At 56.0% G+C, this 15,117-nt stretch overlaps 1 protein-coding gene across 2 annotated transcripts in view; it reads left to right on the forward strand.

Annotated features, from left to right (window-relative positions):
* Positions 1-14,739, forward strand: part of CCDC88C (coiled-coil and HOOK domain protein 88C) — a 109,328-nt gene extending 94,589 nt beyond the window's left edge. For both annotated transcript variants that reach the window (XM_037031126.1, XM_037031127.1), the window contains 5 exons: positions 5,066-5,254; positions 7,347-7,415; positions 9,335-9,403; positions 11,221-11,507; positions 12,539-14,739. In XM_037031126.1, coding sequence (XP_036887021.1) covers positions 5,066-5,254; positions 7,347-7,415; positions 9,335-9,403; positions 11,221-11,507; positions 12,539-13,549 — 1,625 coding nt within the window. In that variant the 3' untranslated portion in view covers positions 13,550-14,739. The remainder of the gene's footprint in view (positions 1-5,065; positions 5,255-7,346; positions 7,416-9,334; positions 9,404-11,220; positions 11,508-12,538) is intronic.
* Positions 14,740-15,117: the final 378 nt, after the last annotated feature.

Genomic DNA, 15,117 nt, shown 5'->3' on the forward strand with positions numbered 1-15,117 from the left:
TGTACACACGTGTGTGGGTGTGCTTCATACACACACATCTGCCTCCTTAGGTAGTTAACAACCAAGGGGAAAATACAAACCCATGTCAGTGTTGTGCCATTTCGGCCCATAACAATTCAGCTACTTTGGCGTGAGAAGCATCGCCCTACATGTATGTGGTAGGGACTGGAACATTCAAAGCTGACGTCCACACGGGCACCACAGTGTCAGGCTCAGTGGCATGTTCTGGGGTTTCTTTGTACCCATCAAAGGCAGTTCTATAGGGGGATCCCGGCCCACCTCACACGGAGTGGACACACACGGGATCTTCAGCAAGGCCCTGGGTGGCTCTGGTCTCTGTGTCACTTTGACAGGCAGGTCTGGTTTTCTCCTCCGCCCTGATCTGGCCTTGAGTCCTACCGCCATGGGCTGCGGCTTCCCTTGCCCCTTAACGCTGTTGTTTGGAGTTTGCCAGAGGTTCTGAAATGGACTTCTAGTTGCACGTGTTTCATCGAATCTAAGAGGCTGTTTGTTGCAAGCAGCACAGTTGTTGTACACATGTGAAAAGAAAGTGAATTGTCTGTGGCAGTGACAGTTTTGTCACCTAGCCCGCCACGGTGTGAGACATGCTCGAAGCCGCATCCTCATTTCAGAGGTTAAGGTTTGGGGGCAGCGGGAATATGCATCTGACAATTGACTGAACCCAACCGTTGCCTTAAATAGGTTAAATTTTCAAATTTACTTTTAAATATCACCTTAAAGGTTATTTTTCTGTAAGCCTGACAGGCCTGCCCCCTGAGAAATTTAAACTTTGCAAAGGACACTGGAACTTGTGAGGACCAGGCCCCTGCCCGAGACTCGTGTGCTCTCGGGCTGATGCTACAGCGCTGAAGGTGGGGACAAGCCACCTTCCGAGTGCGACATGTGCACAAGCCTTTCCAGGGGACATTCAGGACTTCTCAGTCCCGACGTGTCGCTTGCAATGCAGAAATGAAGAGTGCACACGCGTGCGCGCGCACACAATGGGGCGTAACACTGGCGTCCCCAGCGTTTTCCAGGAGACGGGTTAGGTGCAGTGCTAAGTGACGAGGAAGCTTGTTAGCACCTGTTCTTATCTGGAGGGACTCTGTTGCCTCAAGTTTTCATACTGGCTATTTAAATTTCTTGACAACAGCTTGCATTATTGTCTACAGTGGATTAACTAACTGTGATCAGCCTAATTGAGCCAGGAGAGCTTTTGGAGGAAAGCAGTGCATGACGTCCGAACCACCGTGCTGGTCCCAGATCAGCAGCTTGGACAGACGTTAGGAACAGCAGCCATGCAGCAGGCTCTTCTGGGCTCGGCCCCCCCATAGCTGGCTTACGTGCTCTCTCTGCCTCACTTAGCCCTCACTGCCTGGCTAGGTGGGCACAGTTGCCATCCACGTGTCAGAGCTGAGAAAGGGAGGCCAGGTGCACCAGTTGCCCAGAGAAAAGCGCTAGAGCTGGGGTCTGAGCACGGGTCTGGCAGGTCACGCAGCCTGAGCTCTTAACCACCATGAGCGCTGCCCGCAGCTAAAGCTGCTTTGGGCCCTGAGGGTGCCAGTGAACCTGGGGCACCAGCCTTGACTAGTTGGTTCCTTATCCTGTAGTGTGACCTGTGACCACCAGGTGGTGCTGTGGAGAAAGAAATGACGGAGGTTCCAGCATGTACTTGAATCTTAAATCAGACATCGGATAAATCGGTTATGTTAATGTAGGACATGTTCAGAAAGTTAGACTAAGGGTCTGCTCTGAAGAAGACTCTGTAATTTAAAGGTTGTAAAATGTAGGTTTAGAGTAGAGGGTGCATAGGGAATCATTCTTGATGTCGAGGGTGTTTTGGTACCACAAAGAGGGATTTTCTTTGTTTTCACACTCATCCTGTCCAAAGGGGTTCCTTAAGGTGTACAGGAGTGACGAGGGGTCCCTCGGGCGGGCTGTAGTGTCACAACAGGACACAAGTGGGTCGTTGAGTGCCCTCGAGCAGGAGCAGGGTCGTGTGTGAGCAGGACCTCCAGGGATCCTGACGTCAAAATGGACCAGGGAGAAATGCCTGGCCCTAAATGAACAAACATCCTTCTTTAGTAATTTAACACACTGAAATTGGAAAACAGTCCGGCGCATCGGCTCCGGGAGCAGCACAGCGCTCTCCTCACATGCCCCATAAGGAAAGGGCCGGCGCGAAGATGCCACAGGGTGGTTGAATTGAGTCTGAGCATGTATTCTGCACTGAGTCCCTATCCTGGCTGCGTGGTGGGCACTGTTTTCCTCTCCCCTGGGCTGGACGGGGCTCTCGTTTCCCAAGTACATTAGCCCACTTAGTGTCATTTGTTGTTATTACGCATTTCATTTATTTGCTGTTTTGTTTTTTTTTCCTTCCTCTCTTGGGTGATCCCGGGGGATAACAATTTAGCAACTCAACGCAAAAAGAGTCCCTTTTTGAGAAGCAAAAGCAAGGACAAAGACAAGTCTCCATCGGCCCACCCGGCTTTCTCTAAACGCCTGCGATTCTGGTCTTCCTCTGACACCCCGCCCTCCCCTAACGAGTCTGTCTCTTTTTCCGAAATTGGAGATTTCTAATTCCTTTCATTTATCGGTGTCTTCATCACGTACCCTCCTTCATTTCTGAAACCCAAACAAACGAACAAGCAAACAGTACCTAAAGGCCAGATGACCCATAGCGAACCCTCCTCCTGACCCCAATTGCAAGCCAAGCTTAAAGTAGCCAGCGTGGATTCTGATTTCAAAAGAGAAGATGAGTTGACACACCCTCTGGACCGTACCCCGGCGCAGCACAGTTTTAGGGGAGCCTCGGGACATCCGCGCACAGGTCCTCGGGCCAGGATGTCCCTGCCGAGTAAGTCCCCTGGCCGTGTGCTGCCCTCTCTCTCTCTCGAACCTGCAGGCTTTTGTCATGCCCGTGTGTGACGCAGAACTGGTCTGTTGTCGCTGTGCTTTCGAAAATGTGCGCCCTCTGTCCAGTGAGATTATTTTTTAAGGTTTATTCGTAAGCCGCTAAATTTGAGACTGCTGCCCTTTTATCCATGTTCTTTGTCAGAGCACGGAATTGTTGGCTTTTGCACATAAGGTTCTCTTCAGATGTGTTCTGTATTTTGAAGGATTTAGTGCTCCGTTCAGGCATTTTGAGTGATTGCCTCGATGTGGCCAAGCCGGGGTTGGGCCCAGAGTGAAGTCTTAGGACTGGGCCGAGATTCTCTGGCCCCCTGGATGCTGATGTCAGAACCGCAGCAGACAGACTGACAGACAGCATCAGCACGCAAATCGCGGCCAGAGTGGGGGAAAGCCGGTCCACAGAGGCCTTTAGCTACTGCGATGTTTCCTGTCTCCCGCCATCCTTGTTCCACCTCCGTGGTTTCTGCCATGTCTCTGTCATCTGTGTGATTACTTACCTGTCTTCCCTTGAACTGACTCGCCATTTCCACTTACATTTATTTTAAAAGGAGAGATTATTATCTGTATGGTAAATGGAAAGCCAGTTTCACCATAAAAACAAGGTAACCGTAAAAATAAACACATAGCTCTTATAATGTTCAGGTCAGTCCCGTGGTGCTGACCTGGTCTCCGCATCTGCTTTGGGGCCCCTGGGCTACCGCACCCTGGCCCTCGGCCCTGTCTCCCCAGCATGCTGTCGGAAACATGCATTTCCCCGCCATCGCTGCCGTGTGCTCATCTCCGCCCCCTCCGCTCCTTGCGTTACCTCCACCCTGTGGATGCCTGTTCGACTCATTCCACCACACTTGAATCTTGCTTCTCATTAAGGTTATCTTTCAAAATCTAAATTTTCCCAATTTCAAGTCTTAAGACTGGGTGCTTAAAAGCTTCACCGTGAGTCTAGACATGGGTGGCTGAGGGGCAGGGGCCAGGGCTCTGGGAGGGTGTGGAGAGGGGCTGGGATCTCCACAGTGGATGCTGGGCAAAACAGCGTCGTCCTAACGTGGCCAGGAACCGCACGGCGTTGATGTTCAACTTGTGCTTGGAGAGCCCGTCCTCTTTCCCACTACTAAGTAGCTGAAGGATTTGGGGGTTTACCTTTTTCCAACTTTTTAAAAAGAGATTTTATTAATTTTTTTACTTTATTATTATTTTTTAGATTTTTCTTTATCTTCAGAGGGAAAGGGAAGGAGAGAGGGACAAAAACATCAATGTGTGGTTGCCTCTTGTGGGTCCCCTGCTGGGAACTGGCCTGCAACCCAGGCATGTGCCCTGACAGGGAATCGAACCACGATCCTTTGGTTCACAGGCCCGCACTCAATCCACTGAGCTACACCAGCCAGGGCAGATTTTATTTACTTTTAGAGAGGGGAAGGGAAGGAGGAAAAGGGGGAGAGAAACATTGATCAGTTAGTTACCCCTTGCACACCCCCAACTGGGGACTCGGCTTGCAACCCAGGCATGTGTCCTGACTGGGAATCGAACTGGCGACCTTGTAGTTCACAGACCAGTGCTCAATCCACTGAGCCACACCAGCCAGGGCTCCATTTTTTTTTAAGGTAGGATTTTATTTAACTCTGACATGAGAATCTGTTCGTGGCAGAAAATTTAGAGGTTGCAGGAAGGCGCAAGTACAAGGTACAGACTGCCCTCGTGGCCGGTCTCAGGGCGCAGGGTTGGAGATGTGGTGAACAAGCCGTCGCTGGGGAGGCGTGCCTGGACCTCGAGGGCCTCGACTGCGGGTCCACGGTGGTCCCGGGCAGACACCTGTCGGGGTCTCCTTAAGTCAGGGGTTGCGGTGAGACACAGCTCTACAGGGCGGGTGTGCCCTCCGGTTCATTTGCTGGACTTCTGCCAATGTTAGTGTAGCGTCTTGAACTCACCCTTCATTGTCTCCCAGCCGTTCAGGGCTCGTGCTGTGTGTGACCCAGCGTCAGAGCCCAGGCCGGCCTCCCGGGGTCTCCGAGCAGACTGCAGCCCCCGCAGTGTGCAGCCCGGCTTTTGTCTTTATGGTCTGTGTGCCCCGCCACCTCTGCTTCCAGGCCTCCGTGTAGCAGCCCCACCGTGGTGTGCGGTTGTGCGGCCCCATTCTCAGTGCCCTTCTCTGCCCCAGGCCCTGGGGACCTAAAACCAAAGCGAGGGTCCCCGCACAGCGGCGGCCCCGACCACACAGATGCCTCCACTGACCCAGCCCTGAAGCCCTGGCCCTCGGAGCTGGGCTCCCGGACCTGTTCATCCGCAGCCGTGGCCATGACCCCTTCCAACTCCACCCCCATCTCCCGGCACCCCAGCCGCACCAAAGGTGAGTCCTGGGTCCCTGCAGGACCACAAGGGCTGAGCAGCCTGGGGCCCAGGGTCCCAGGAGACCTGGAGACCTGGCTCTTGGGCAGGAGGGGTCTCTGGCGGACAGGTGGACGGTCAGCAGCCTAATTCAGCTGAGGACAGGCTCTAGCGTCACACAGACATGGGTTCAGGCCTCCGCCCTGCCTGCAGCTTTGTGACTCGGGGCAGATAATGTCACTATTTGAGTCCTGACCCTCAGCCGCTAATGGGGAAGCCCTGGAACCCACCACCCCGGCCTAGGAAGTGCCAGCACCAGGCAGCTCCAGAACAGATAGGAACCAGAGTTTGGGCTAAAATCAGGTAACTGTAGGGGTTTATTATCCAAGGAGGAGACTCGACAGGGTCTCTGAACTGTCCGAGTGGAGGGCAGGTGTCCCACTCTGGGAAACAAGGGGCTTTGGGAAAGGATTACGAAGTAGGTGTCTCCTGGGATGCCAGTAGCCATGTGTGTCCACACCTGTGACGTGAGAGGAAAATACTCTTCAGGGGCTGTCTGGTGAGCAGAATGGTTCCGTCAGATCCTGCCAAGGGAAGCCCAGGACAGTTCAGGGGCCCCAGACACCTGAGCTGAGCCTGCACCCCCAGAGATGAGAGCTTTCAAATGCCCGTCACTGACCCAGAGCGAGCAAAGCTGTGTACACGTGAAACCAGAGTAGGAGGCCGTAGAAAGGAACCGTTCGGGGGAGAGCCACCCGGTTCCATTTCTGTTTGGAGATTTAAAACACACAAGTGGAAAGGGAAAAATAAAGCTTCAAACTGAAAAAGACATTCTGCTTCTAACTTGGAGGTGAAAGTATCTGAAGAAACGACAGAGAAAACGGATTGCCCCAGGATGTTAGGAATTGCAGAGATCGGGGTTGGTATTCACTGCACTGCCCGCACCGGGCTCCCGGAGTCACTGCACGCCCAGCACACCCAGCCTCGGTTTGACGGGCACACCCTGCAGACAGGCCTCATCATTACAAGTCAGACTTGGCGAGCCCCGGGAGGGTGTGAGCCCTGGGAGGGTGTGAGCAGAGTGAGCGGAGGGCTGCCCAGCTGCCTTCCACTCCAGGCCAGACCTGGAGGACTGCAGCCCCTGGCTGTGGGGTGTCGAGGGAATAGTGCCGTGTGCGGCCAGGCTTGCTGTTTGCTGTCCACTGTCGGCAACTGGCAGCCTCCCCCAGCCTCCCGGGCTGTGGGGTGCAGGAGCCCTGCCTGGTCTCAAGCAGGGGCTGGGAGCCCCCTCTTCCCTTGGACTTCCAGTGGCCTGTGTGGCTGAAGCCCTGCTCTCCTGGCGAACCCATGGGCTCTCTCAGCCTGGATCCCACCCTGAGTCGGGACCCAAGCCTGTCCATATGCCCGCAGAGGCTGCGTGAGGGCCCTGGCACTCTGCACACTCAGCACTGCCCACGGCGACCCCCGGTGTCATTGTAGAGGGGAGCCAGGGTCTGCTGTCAGAATCTAGCAGGTTTAAGGCACACAGCTGCTTCCTTCTTGTCACAGGAAGAGCAGCTCGCTGGTGGCCTGTAGATTCTGGGCTGGTTCCGGTTAGGGGCTGCTGGTGCAGGGTTCCACCTCTGGGAGCCAGCATCTTGCTCCCGTGGTGGGTTCTTTCCTTTTCTCTCCTCTAGCCACATGAGGGTAATGAGGCCCCTGGAGGGAAGTTGCTTTCACGATCCTCTGCCTTTGGTGCAGGGTCAAGGTTGGAAGGGGCCCCGGGGCGCTGAGTGTCGGCTCCCTCGGCTGCACTGTCCTTAGGTTGGAACACCTCTTTGTTGGAGTCCCAGTTACTGGACAGGCAGAAGCATGATTTAAAGTTGAATCGGTAGGAGCTGGGAATGTGAGGCTGTCCCAGCAGAACTAGAGGCAGACACAGTACAAGCAGGTCCTGAGGGGATGGCTCACACGTCCCTCCCTCACCCTCCGCCACCCCCACTCCCCCCGACCCCCAGCGTCAGAGCCACAACTCAGGTGCCGGGCAGGAGTCAGAGGTAACCATCTGGCAAAAGGCCCCGGTTTCCCCATGGGCATGCCAGGTCCCTGACTCACCAGCCTTGTTTTCCCCACAGGCTATAATTCAGATGACAGCCTCTGTGAGCCGTCCCTGGAGCTGGAGTTCGCCAGCCACAGGCAACAGGGTGAGTGGTCAGTGCCTGGTGCCCTTCAGCCTCAGTTCTCTGACCTGTTTTCATCAACAATACTTTTCCTTTGAGCTAAGTCCTTGCTTGGAAGTCCAGAACTCAAAATTGGCAAAAGTGGAGTTACGCTGAAGTGGAAATTCCTCGACACTCCTTACCTGCACTCCCTAGGGGCTTGAGCATGCAGCTTCTGCTTACATACCTCCAGTGATGTTGAAATCGCTACTTGTTATGTGTCCTACTTCTGGAGGCTCTGACTCCCTTTGCTTTAAGGAAGGTCTGAAGACCCATGCAGGGAGCATCGATTGCAGCAAGGTCTCCCACTTGGATTTTAGTGGCCCAGGATGGCTCCGAGGTGTAAAGTTCCTCCAGAAATTGTTACAAGCCCTTGCCATCTGATTTAAGCATATTGTAAATTTCTGCAGAAGGGAAACGGTACATTATACTAACCTTCTCAAAAGTGAAAAGTTGCTTTGGGTTTTTATGATTTCTGGGAAACAATTCCTAGAAGGGTGGGAAACTCCTTTAATAAAAAGAAGAAACTCAGAGATTCAGCCTCTGCAACAATCACCAGCAAGTGTGGGAGGGAGCGTTATCTCAAGCCCACCCATGGCCCGAAGGGCTGAGTGGTGCTGACATGGGTTCCCACAGATGTGGGGGTGCTCTGCCTGCGGGGCACCCCGGCCACTACAGATGAGAATCAGTCTACTAAGACATGATCTGCTTGGGGAGGAAAGGTGGTCGATCTCCCAAAGGAGAAGGGCCAGGAGCCTTTTCCTCAATGGGATTTTATTGGGTTCATTTTGCTCAGGAATACAGGTAAGCTCATCAATCATTGTCAGGCAGTAATGATCAAACAATAGATAACAAAGAACTTTGAGGGCCTATTGTGAGTCAGGGTCAGATAGCTCAAGAGCCATAAAACTTTGAGGAACAAACTCATTTCTTGCTTGGACCCTTATCCTTTAATTGAGAGCATTCTGAACAAAGCAGGTTTCATAGGATTTTACATATTTTCTCTTAGGCCTGATTGCCCTTGGGGACCCACCCTTTCCACCATCAGCATAATTTCAGGCTTAAGTCAGGCAGGGGTAGTAAGGCAGCCAAGAGATTAGGAGACTTCTTGCAGACAAAATGAAGACTCAAGCTATGTCATAGCCAAGCAGCCGGGGTCCACCACCCCTTTTTGCTGTAGCCCCCAAGTTCTTCCTTGGCACCTCCACGTGATCGTGCCTGTCTTAGGTCGTTCCCCTCTTGGGGAATCTCACCCATCATTGGCTAACTGATCAAGCATTGGGGGCCAGGCAGAGTGAAGTAAAAGGAGCAGAGGTGGCACCCCTGCCAGGGAGATAAGCTTTGTCTCCTTAGTGGCTTATTGTCCGAAGGTCACTCACTCAGCCTTAGCCATGGAGGGGTTACAGCTTCTGAAACCAGACAGGGCAGTTCCCAACAAATGACCAAGAAAAGCAGGCGCTTTCTTCCCTCTGGACGGTCCCAGCTCTCGCTCCCAGGTAAGGCCGAGGTGCAGCTTCCCCGAGCACAGGCACACGCTTCATGGTGTGCGTGCTCCAGAGAGTTCCGCACCGTAATCAGGGCAGGCTCTCCCCAGCCCTCCGCCTACCCAGAGCAGCGCTCTGTCACCTGCTTTCCATAGCAGTTTTCCCTTGTTAGCCAAACTGTCTGAAGCCCCAGACCTCACAGAATAGACAGTGCAAACTGTCCTTCTGGACAGCCTACCTGCCTGTGCTGCACGCACCCCGCCCTCTGGTGAGAATCCCGAAGTCCATCCTCTCTGAGGGCATTTGCCCGAACTGCGGCACAGAGTTACCTGGTTGTGTAAGTTTTCCCAGATTAGATGGCTTAGTCTGGGACGTGCTTGGTCATCAGCCCTTCAGGGTGACGTCCTTGTTTCTTTCTAGCCTCGTGGCCGGGCAGCTTAGAGAGCAGCAGGAACGCGTCCAGTGACAGCTCACCGCTCCCCCTGAAGGGTAAGCCAGCCTTCCCTTCCTTGCGCTTCTCATACCCTTGTGCCAGACTCGGGTTTTAGGCTCAGGGCTCATATTAGTTGTGTANCCCTTATCATTTAATTGAGAGCATTCTGAACAAAGCAGGTTTCATAGGATTTTACATATTTTTTCTTAGGCCTGATTGCCCTTGGGGACCCATCCTTTCCAGCACAGGGCAGTACCCACCACCAGCATTATTTCAGGCTTAAGTCAGGCAGGGGTAGTAAGGCAGCCAAGAGATTAGACTTCTTGCAGACAGAATGAGGACTCAAGCTATGTCATAGCCAAGCAGCCGGGGTCCACCACCCCTTTTTGCTGTAGCCCCCAAGTTCTTCCTTGGCACCTCCACGTGATCATGCCTGTCTTAGGTCGTTCCCCTCTTGGGGAATCTTACCCATCATTGGCTAACTGACCAAGCATTGGAGGCCAGTTATGAAAAACAGAAGCAGTGCCCCCTGCCAGGGAGATAAGCTTTGTCTCCTTAGTGGCTTATTGTCCGAAGGTCACTCACTCAGCCTTAGCTATGGAGGGGTTACAGCTTCTGAAACCAGACAGGGCAGTTCCCAACAAATGACCAAGAAAAGCAGGCGCTTTCTTCCCTCTGGACGGTCCCAGCTCTCGCTCCCAGGTAAGGCCGAGGTGCAGCTTCCCCGAGCACAGGCACACGCTTCATGGTGTGCGTGCTCCAGAGAGTTCCGCACCGTAATCAGGGCAGGCTCTCCCCAGCCCTCTGCCTACCCAGAGCAGCGCTCTGTCACCTGCTTTCCATAGCAGTTTTCCCTTGTTAGCCAAACTGTCTGAAGCCCCAGACCTCACAGAATAGACAGTGCAAACTGTCCTTCTGGACAGCCTACCTGCCTGTGCTGCACGCACCCCGCCCTCTGGTGAGAATCCCGAAGTCCATCCTCTCTGAGGGCATTTGCCCGAACTGCGGCACAGAGTTACCTGGTTGTGTAAGTTTTCCCAGATTAGATGGCTTAGTCTGGGACGTGCTTGGTCATCAGCCCTTCAGGGTGACGTCCTTGTTTCTTTCTAGCCTCGTGGCCGGGCAGCTTAGAGAGCAGCAGGAACGCGTCCAGTGACAGCTCACCGCTCCCCCTGAAGGGTAAGCCAGCCTTCCCTTCCTTGCGCTTCTCATACCCTTGTGCCAGACTCGGGTTTTAGGCTCAGGGCTCATATTAGTTGTGTAAGTGTAAAAGTGCAACTAGCAAGGGCCTTAAAAGCATCGTACATTTGCGTTCACATGTCATGCAGTTTCAAGCTCAGGCCTGGGAGTTGTAGCAGCTTTGGGTTCAAATCCCTTCCCCACCGACCAGCCCTGGGCTCCTGGTTGAACCCCGCAACCTCTGAGTCCACGTACTTCACCTTCAGGAAGGGGGCAGCACTAGCTGCTGCGATCCCGAGTGGCCGGCCCACGGTGGGCGGCCGTGATTCCTTCCAAATGTTTCAAGTTGGTTTCTCGGCGCAGGACGTGATCTGTCTGCCCAGCTGTTTGCTGTGCGTTTGAAGGAGTGTGCGCTGCCCCAGGAGCTGACGAGTATGGTGCCTGACAGCTGTTAACTTAAGCCTGAGCAGAAGTTTTCCACTTTTCCTTTGAGTTATTTTGTTTTCAAGTACCAGTGTAAGATTCCAGATCATTCCAGAATGTCCTTGGCCTCCCAGGCAGCAGCCCGGAAGCAGGTGCCCTGAGTTCTTGGGCGGGTCTCTATTTGCCTCGAGCCCGAGGCAGCCCACGGAGGCAGGCAAGTGGGAGCGGCAGCCTGATGTGCTCCCCTGTGTCTCCTCACCCTGACCCCCAGGCTCCTCCGACCGACTCCACAGCAGAGCCGAAAGCTTCAGCAGCGAAGACCTGGTCCCCAGCAGGGACACGGCTCCTCTGCCCCGGGACGCCAGCACCGCACGACGCACTGCCCTCAGTCGCCAGGAGCACCCGCCACCCCGGAACGGGCCTCTCGCCCAGGAGGGTGCTCAGAAGAGGGGTGTGGCCCAGCCCCACGCAGGGGTGCGGCCCTGCACCTCCCCAAGCAGCGAGATGGTCACCCTGGAGGAGTTCCTGGAGGAGAGCAACCGCGGTTCCCCTGGCCCCGTGAGTGGCCCAGGGGTGCCCTCTCTTTCACCCTCTCCTCAGATGGGCCAGGATCACAGGGATGAATGGGCTGCAGGGGCAGGGGGGCACATAGCCACCAGCCAGCAGCCCCGTATGCTGACGGCAGGCCAGACTCCAGAGGGTGCTTCCTGTGTCTGTGAAGTAGGCGGGCAGAGGTGTGCAGCTGACACGGAGGGTAGGGGCAGTGTGCGCCCGCCCCCGGAGCTTCTCCAAAGATGGGGCAGTGCCTGCCTGCAGGATGAGGAGCTCTGAACACCCACTGACCTGGCATCTCCACCAGCAGAGGTCGGCAGACTGTCCCTATCAAGGGCCAGGGGACACCCCTTTAGGCTGGGCCACCTCTGCTGTGACCCTCAACTCTGCCTACAGGGCAGGAAGCGGACTTTAGCCAGGAGGCAGGGGCAGCCTTGAGGGAACAGTGGCGGGTGGCCATCCCCTGCAAGGCCTTGAGTTCCCCTTGGGGGGCTGCCTCTCTCGGCCCCACCACCCCGTTTCCCAGGTCAAGAGAAAGATCTAGGGGGCAGCAAGGGCTGTGAGCAAAGTTGGCCGGGCCTGTAAGGAGCAGCCTTGTTTCTAGTCCTGGCGGTTGAGGCAGAGCCCTGGTGAGGTGGCTGAGTGCGGTGCTCTGAGGAGGAAAGGGGACAGCCACCAGCCAGCCTGCCCTCCGGCTGCCCCTCTGCTTCATGGGACAGAGAGGAGCAGGCTGACACTGCGGTCTGGGGGCAGGCTTCTAGGCTTGACCCTTCTGCAAAGTGGATATATTTGGTGGAGGGCCATTTCCCTCCCGGGGCCATCTTCCTGCCAGTGGAGTGAGGGGTGCCCGAGCTGTGTCGGGTTCTGTCTCTCTGCCGGGAGTTGCCTCAGCCCCACCGTCCTGCCCAAGGGCAAGCAGGAAGTGGCAGTCCTGGCCGTGCAGTTGCACAGGGGACACCCTGGGTCAGTAAGGGCTCTCCGAGGACCCTCCTGGCCCTCTCCTGCCTGCTTCTCAGTACCTCCTCTCTTCTCCGCAGGACGCTCCCAGTCGCAGGGATGACCTGCTAAGTGACTACTTTAGGAAGGCCAATGATCTCCCAGCTGTTGGGGGTCAGCCAGGACCGCCTACCAGGAAAGAAGGGGCCAAGATGCCCACCAGCCTCGTGGCCCCCACCATCAAGATGGCCGTCCACACCTCCGAGGGGAGGCAGCTGAAGCCGGGGCAGTACGTGAAGCCGAATTTCAGACCTGCCGAGGCTGAGGCCCCACCCAGCGCCCCTGGGAGGCAGGCCCAGCCCCCACAGAGCCTGTCTCTGGGCAGACCCCGGCAGGCCACCATGCCACCAGCCTCCCACACAGGCACCAGCCGCAGTGCGTCCCTGAGCCGGGCCTTCAGCCTGGCCTCAGCTGACCTGCTTCGGGCCAGTGGGCCAGATGTCTGCAAACAGGAGCCCACTCAGAAGCTGGGGGGTTCTGAGGCCTCAGGGGGCAGAGAGACGGGCAGCCACACCCTGCAAAGCACCACACCCTCCAGCTCCCACAGCCTGTCCCGGGAGCGGACCCCACTCATGGGAAAGGCTGGTGGCCCCTGCCAGGGCCCGGGTCCCCGAAGCCGGCCACTGGACACTAGGCGCTTCTCACTGGCTCCCCCAAAGGAGGAGAGGCTGGTCCCCCTGCAGCAGTCCGCCACAGCCCCTGCCATCGCCACCGGAGGTGGCGGCGGCGGCACGTCCCAGCTCCCGCACTTCTCACCTGCTGTGGCCCCTGTTGCCAGGACTAAGCCCCCAAACCCCCCCCACTCAGGAGAAGTGGCCACTGTCGCCCCTGTCCGGGCAGGGCTAAGCCTCTCTGAGGGTGACAGCATCCCAGGGCAGGGGCACAGAGAGGGGCTCCCTGCCAAGAGCCCCGCCCGATCTCCCGACCTGGCTCTGCACACCAGCGGGGCCCCCGAGGACTTCAGTCGTGGGAGCAACTCAAAGAGCACACTGGCGTCCCCGGAGCCAGGTGGGGACCAGCAGACCGTGTGGTACGAGTATGGCTGTGTGTGACTCGTCTCCTGGACCTGAAAACTACTGACGCGCCTTCTGAGGACTTATCCTCCTCTCTTGTCTGCCCGTGGTGTCGGGAAAGGGTCTTAGAATGAGGAAAGGGTTCCCTCGCGTTTCTCCCATTTGCTTTGTCAAAACACTGTGCCAAGCCCTAAGGGGTGACACTCCCAGGTGTGTGAGGAGTCTTCCGAATCTTCAGCCTCCAGCACCTGGTGTCCTTTGAGCAAAACCACTTTGGTCTAGGGGTGCTCACGCCGCGGCGACGGAACTGACCCCCCAAAGCTGACACTACTTGGGTATTCCCCGGTACAAACACTGGTTTGCAACTTGACCTCCACTGAAGTGCGCACGTGTGTGCGCGTGCATGTGTGCAGATGCACGCACGCTCACATGCTCACAGGGCTGAGCCCTTGTGGGCCTGAAAACTCTACTCCCACCCCCGAAAGCCATTGGCTCCCAGGAGAAGCCCGGGCCTGCCAAACCACAAAGGTCTCGAGGCCCTGGGTGGACCTGAGAGGCAGGCCTGCTGTTCACCTAGAGCTGGGGCCCGTGCACTTCCCTTTCCCCAGGGCCACGGTGGCCTTCCAGGCAGGTGACCTTGGGCCTTTACCTCTCTCCCTGCAGCTGGCTCAGGGGGCCACCTGGGCACCTGCCTTCACTGGCTCACTTTTCTACAAACACTGGATCTTCGGGCCCAGGGGTGGGGCAGAGTGCCCTGCCCAGCCCCTCCCGGGAAGTGTACACAGTGTGCCGAGGGGAGCGAGGCACCCCGGTGGCCCCTGTCATGGGGATGTTGCTTTATTGTTTCTGAATAATTTCTGTGGCAGAAACCAAATTTCTTTAATATATTCCACGTGTGTGTGCACACTCGCGTGACGTGTGTGTACTTGGAGGGGATCTATTATGTTCCATGGGGAGTCATTCTGCTGCGGGAGCCTCACTCGCTGCTCCGTGTGTTTGCACGGGTTCCTGACAGGTGGTCCTTCCTGTTCAGTGAAGGTGCTCTTCCTGCGATGCACTAGCCCTGGTGACTGGTTTTTTAAAGGCTTTCTTTTTCTTCCAGCTTAATGTACCGAGGAAGAGTGGGGACGTTAACACAGCCAGTTTTAGGGTGCTCTGGCTGTGTGTTAAATGGCTTCTGGTTCTGGAACATGAGGAGGGGGTTGTAATAAACGATGGGGTAGAACCGAGTCCTGGTTTTCCTCCCCGCTCGTCACTGGCGGTGTGGATGGGGCGGTGGGCTCTTGGGGGCCCCCCCGCATCAGTCCCCCAGTCTCCTTGGCCCCTGGAAGCCACAGCCCGTTTTGCCTCGAGGTCAGAACATGAAAGGCAGGTTTCCGTTGACCTCGCAGCAGCTGTTCCCAGACTTGCATTTGTTTTCATTCGAGTCCCATTTTGACGTGGAGTTCTTATCACAACAGGAGCTGAGCCTCAAATGACCCTTCGGGGTGTTCCAAGGCCGCTCAGCAAGGCAGCGCCAGGTCTGGTGGTTAGGGCCTGGGGTCTGCCCGATCAGACGCATAAAGATGAGGAGGGGAGGCAGACAGGCACGCACAGGTTTCCCTGAG

The sequence above is a fragment of the Sturnira hondurensis genome, unplaced genomic scaffold, assembly GCF_014824575.4.
Source record: "Sturnira hondurensis isolate 20B ecotype Veracruz unplaced genomic scaffold, ASM1482457v3 Scaffold0021143, whole genome shotgun sequence".
NCBI classification, from domain to species: Eukaryota; Metazoa; Chordata; class Mammalia; order Chiroptera; family Phyllostomidae; genus Sturnira; species Sturnira hondurensis.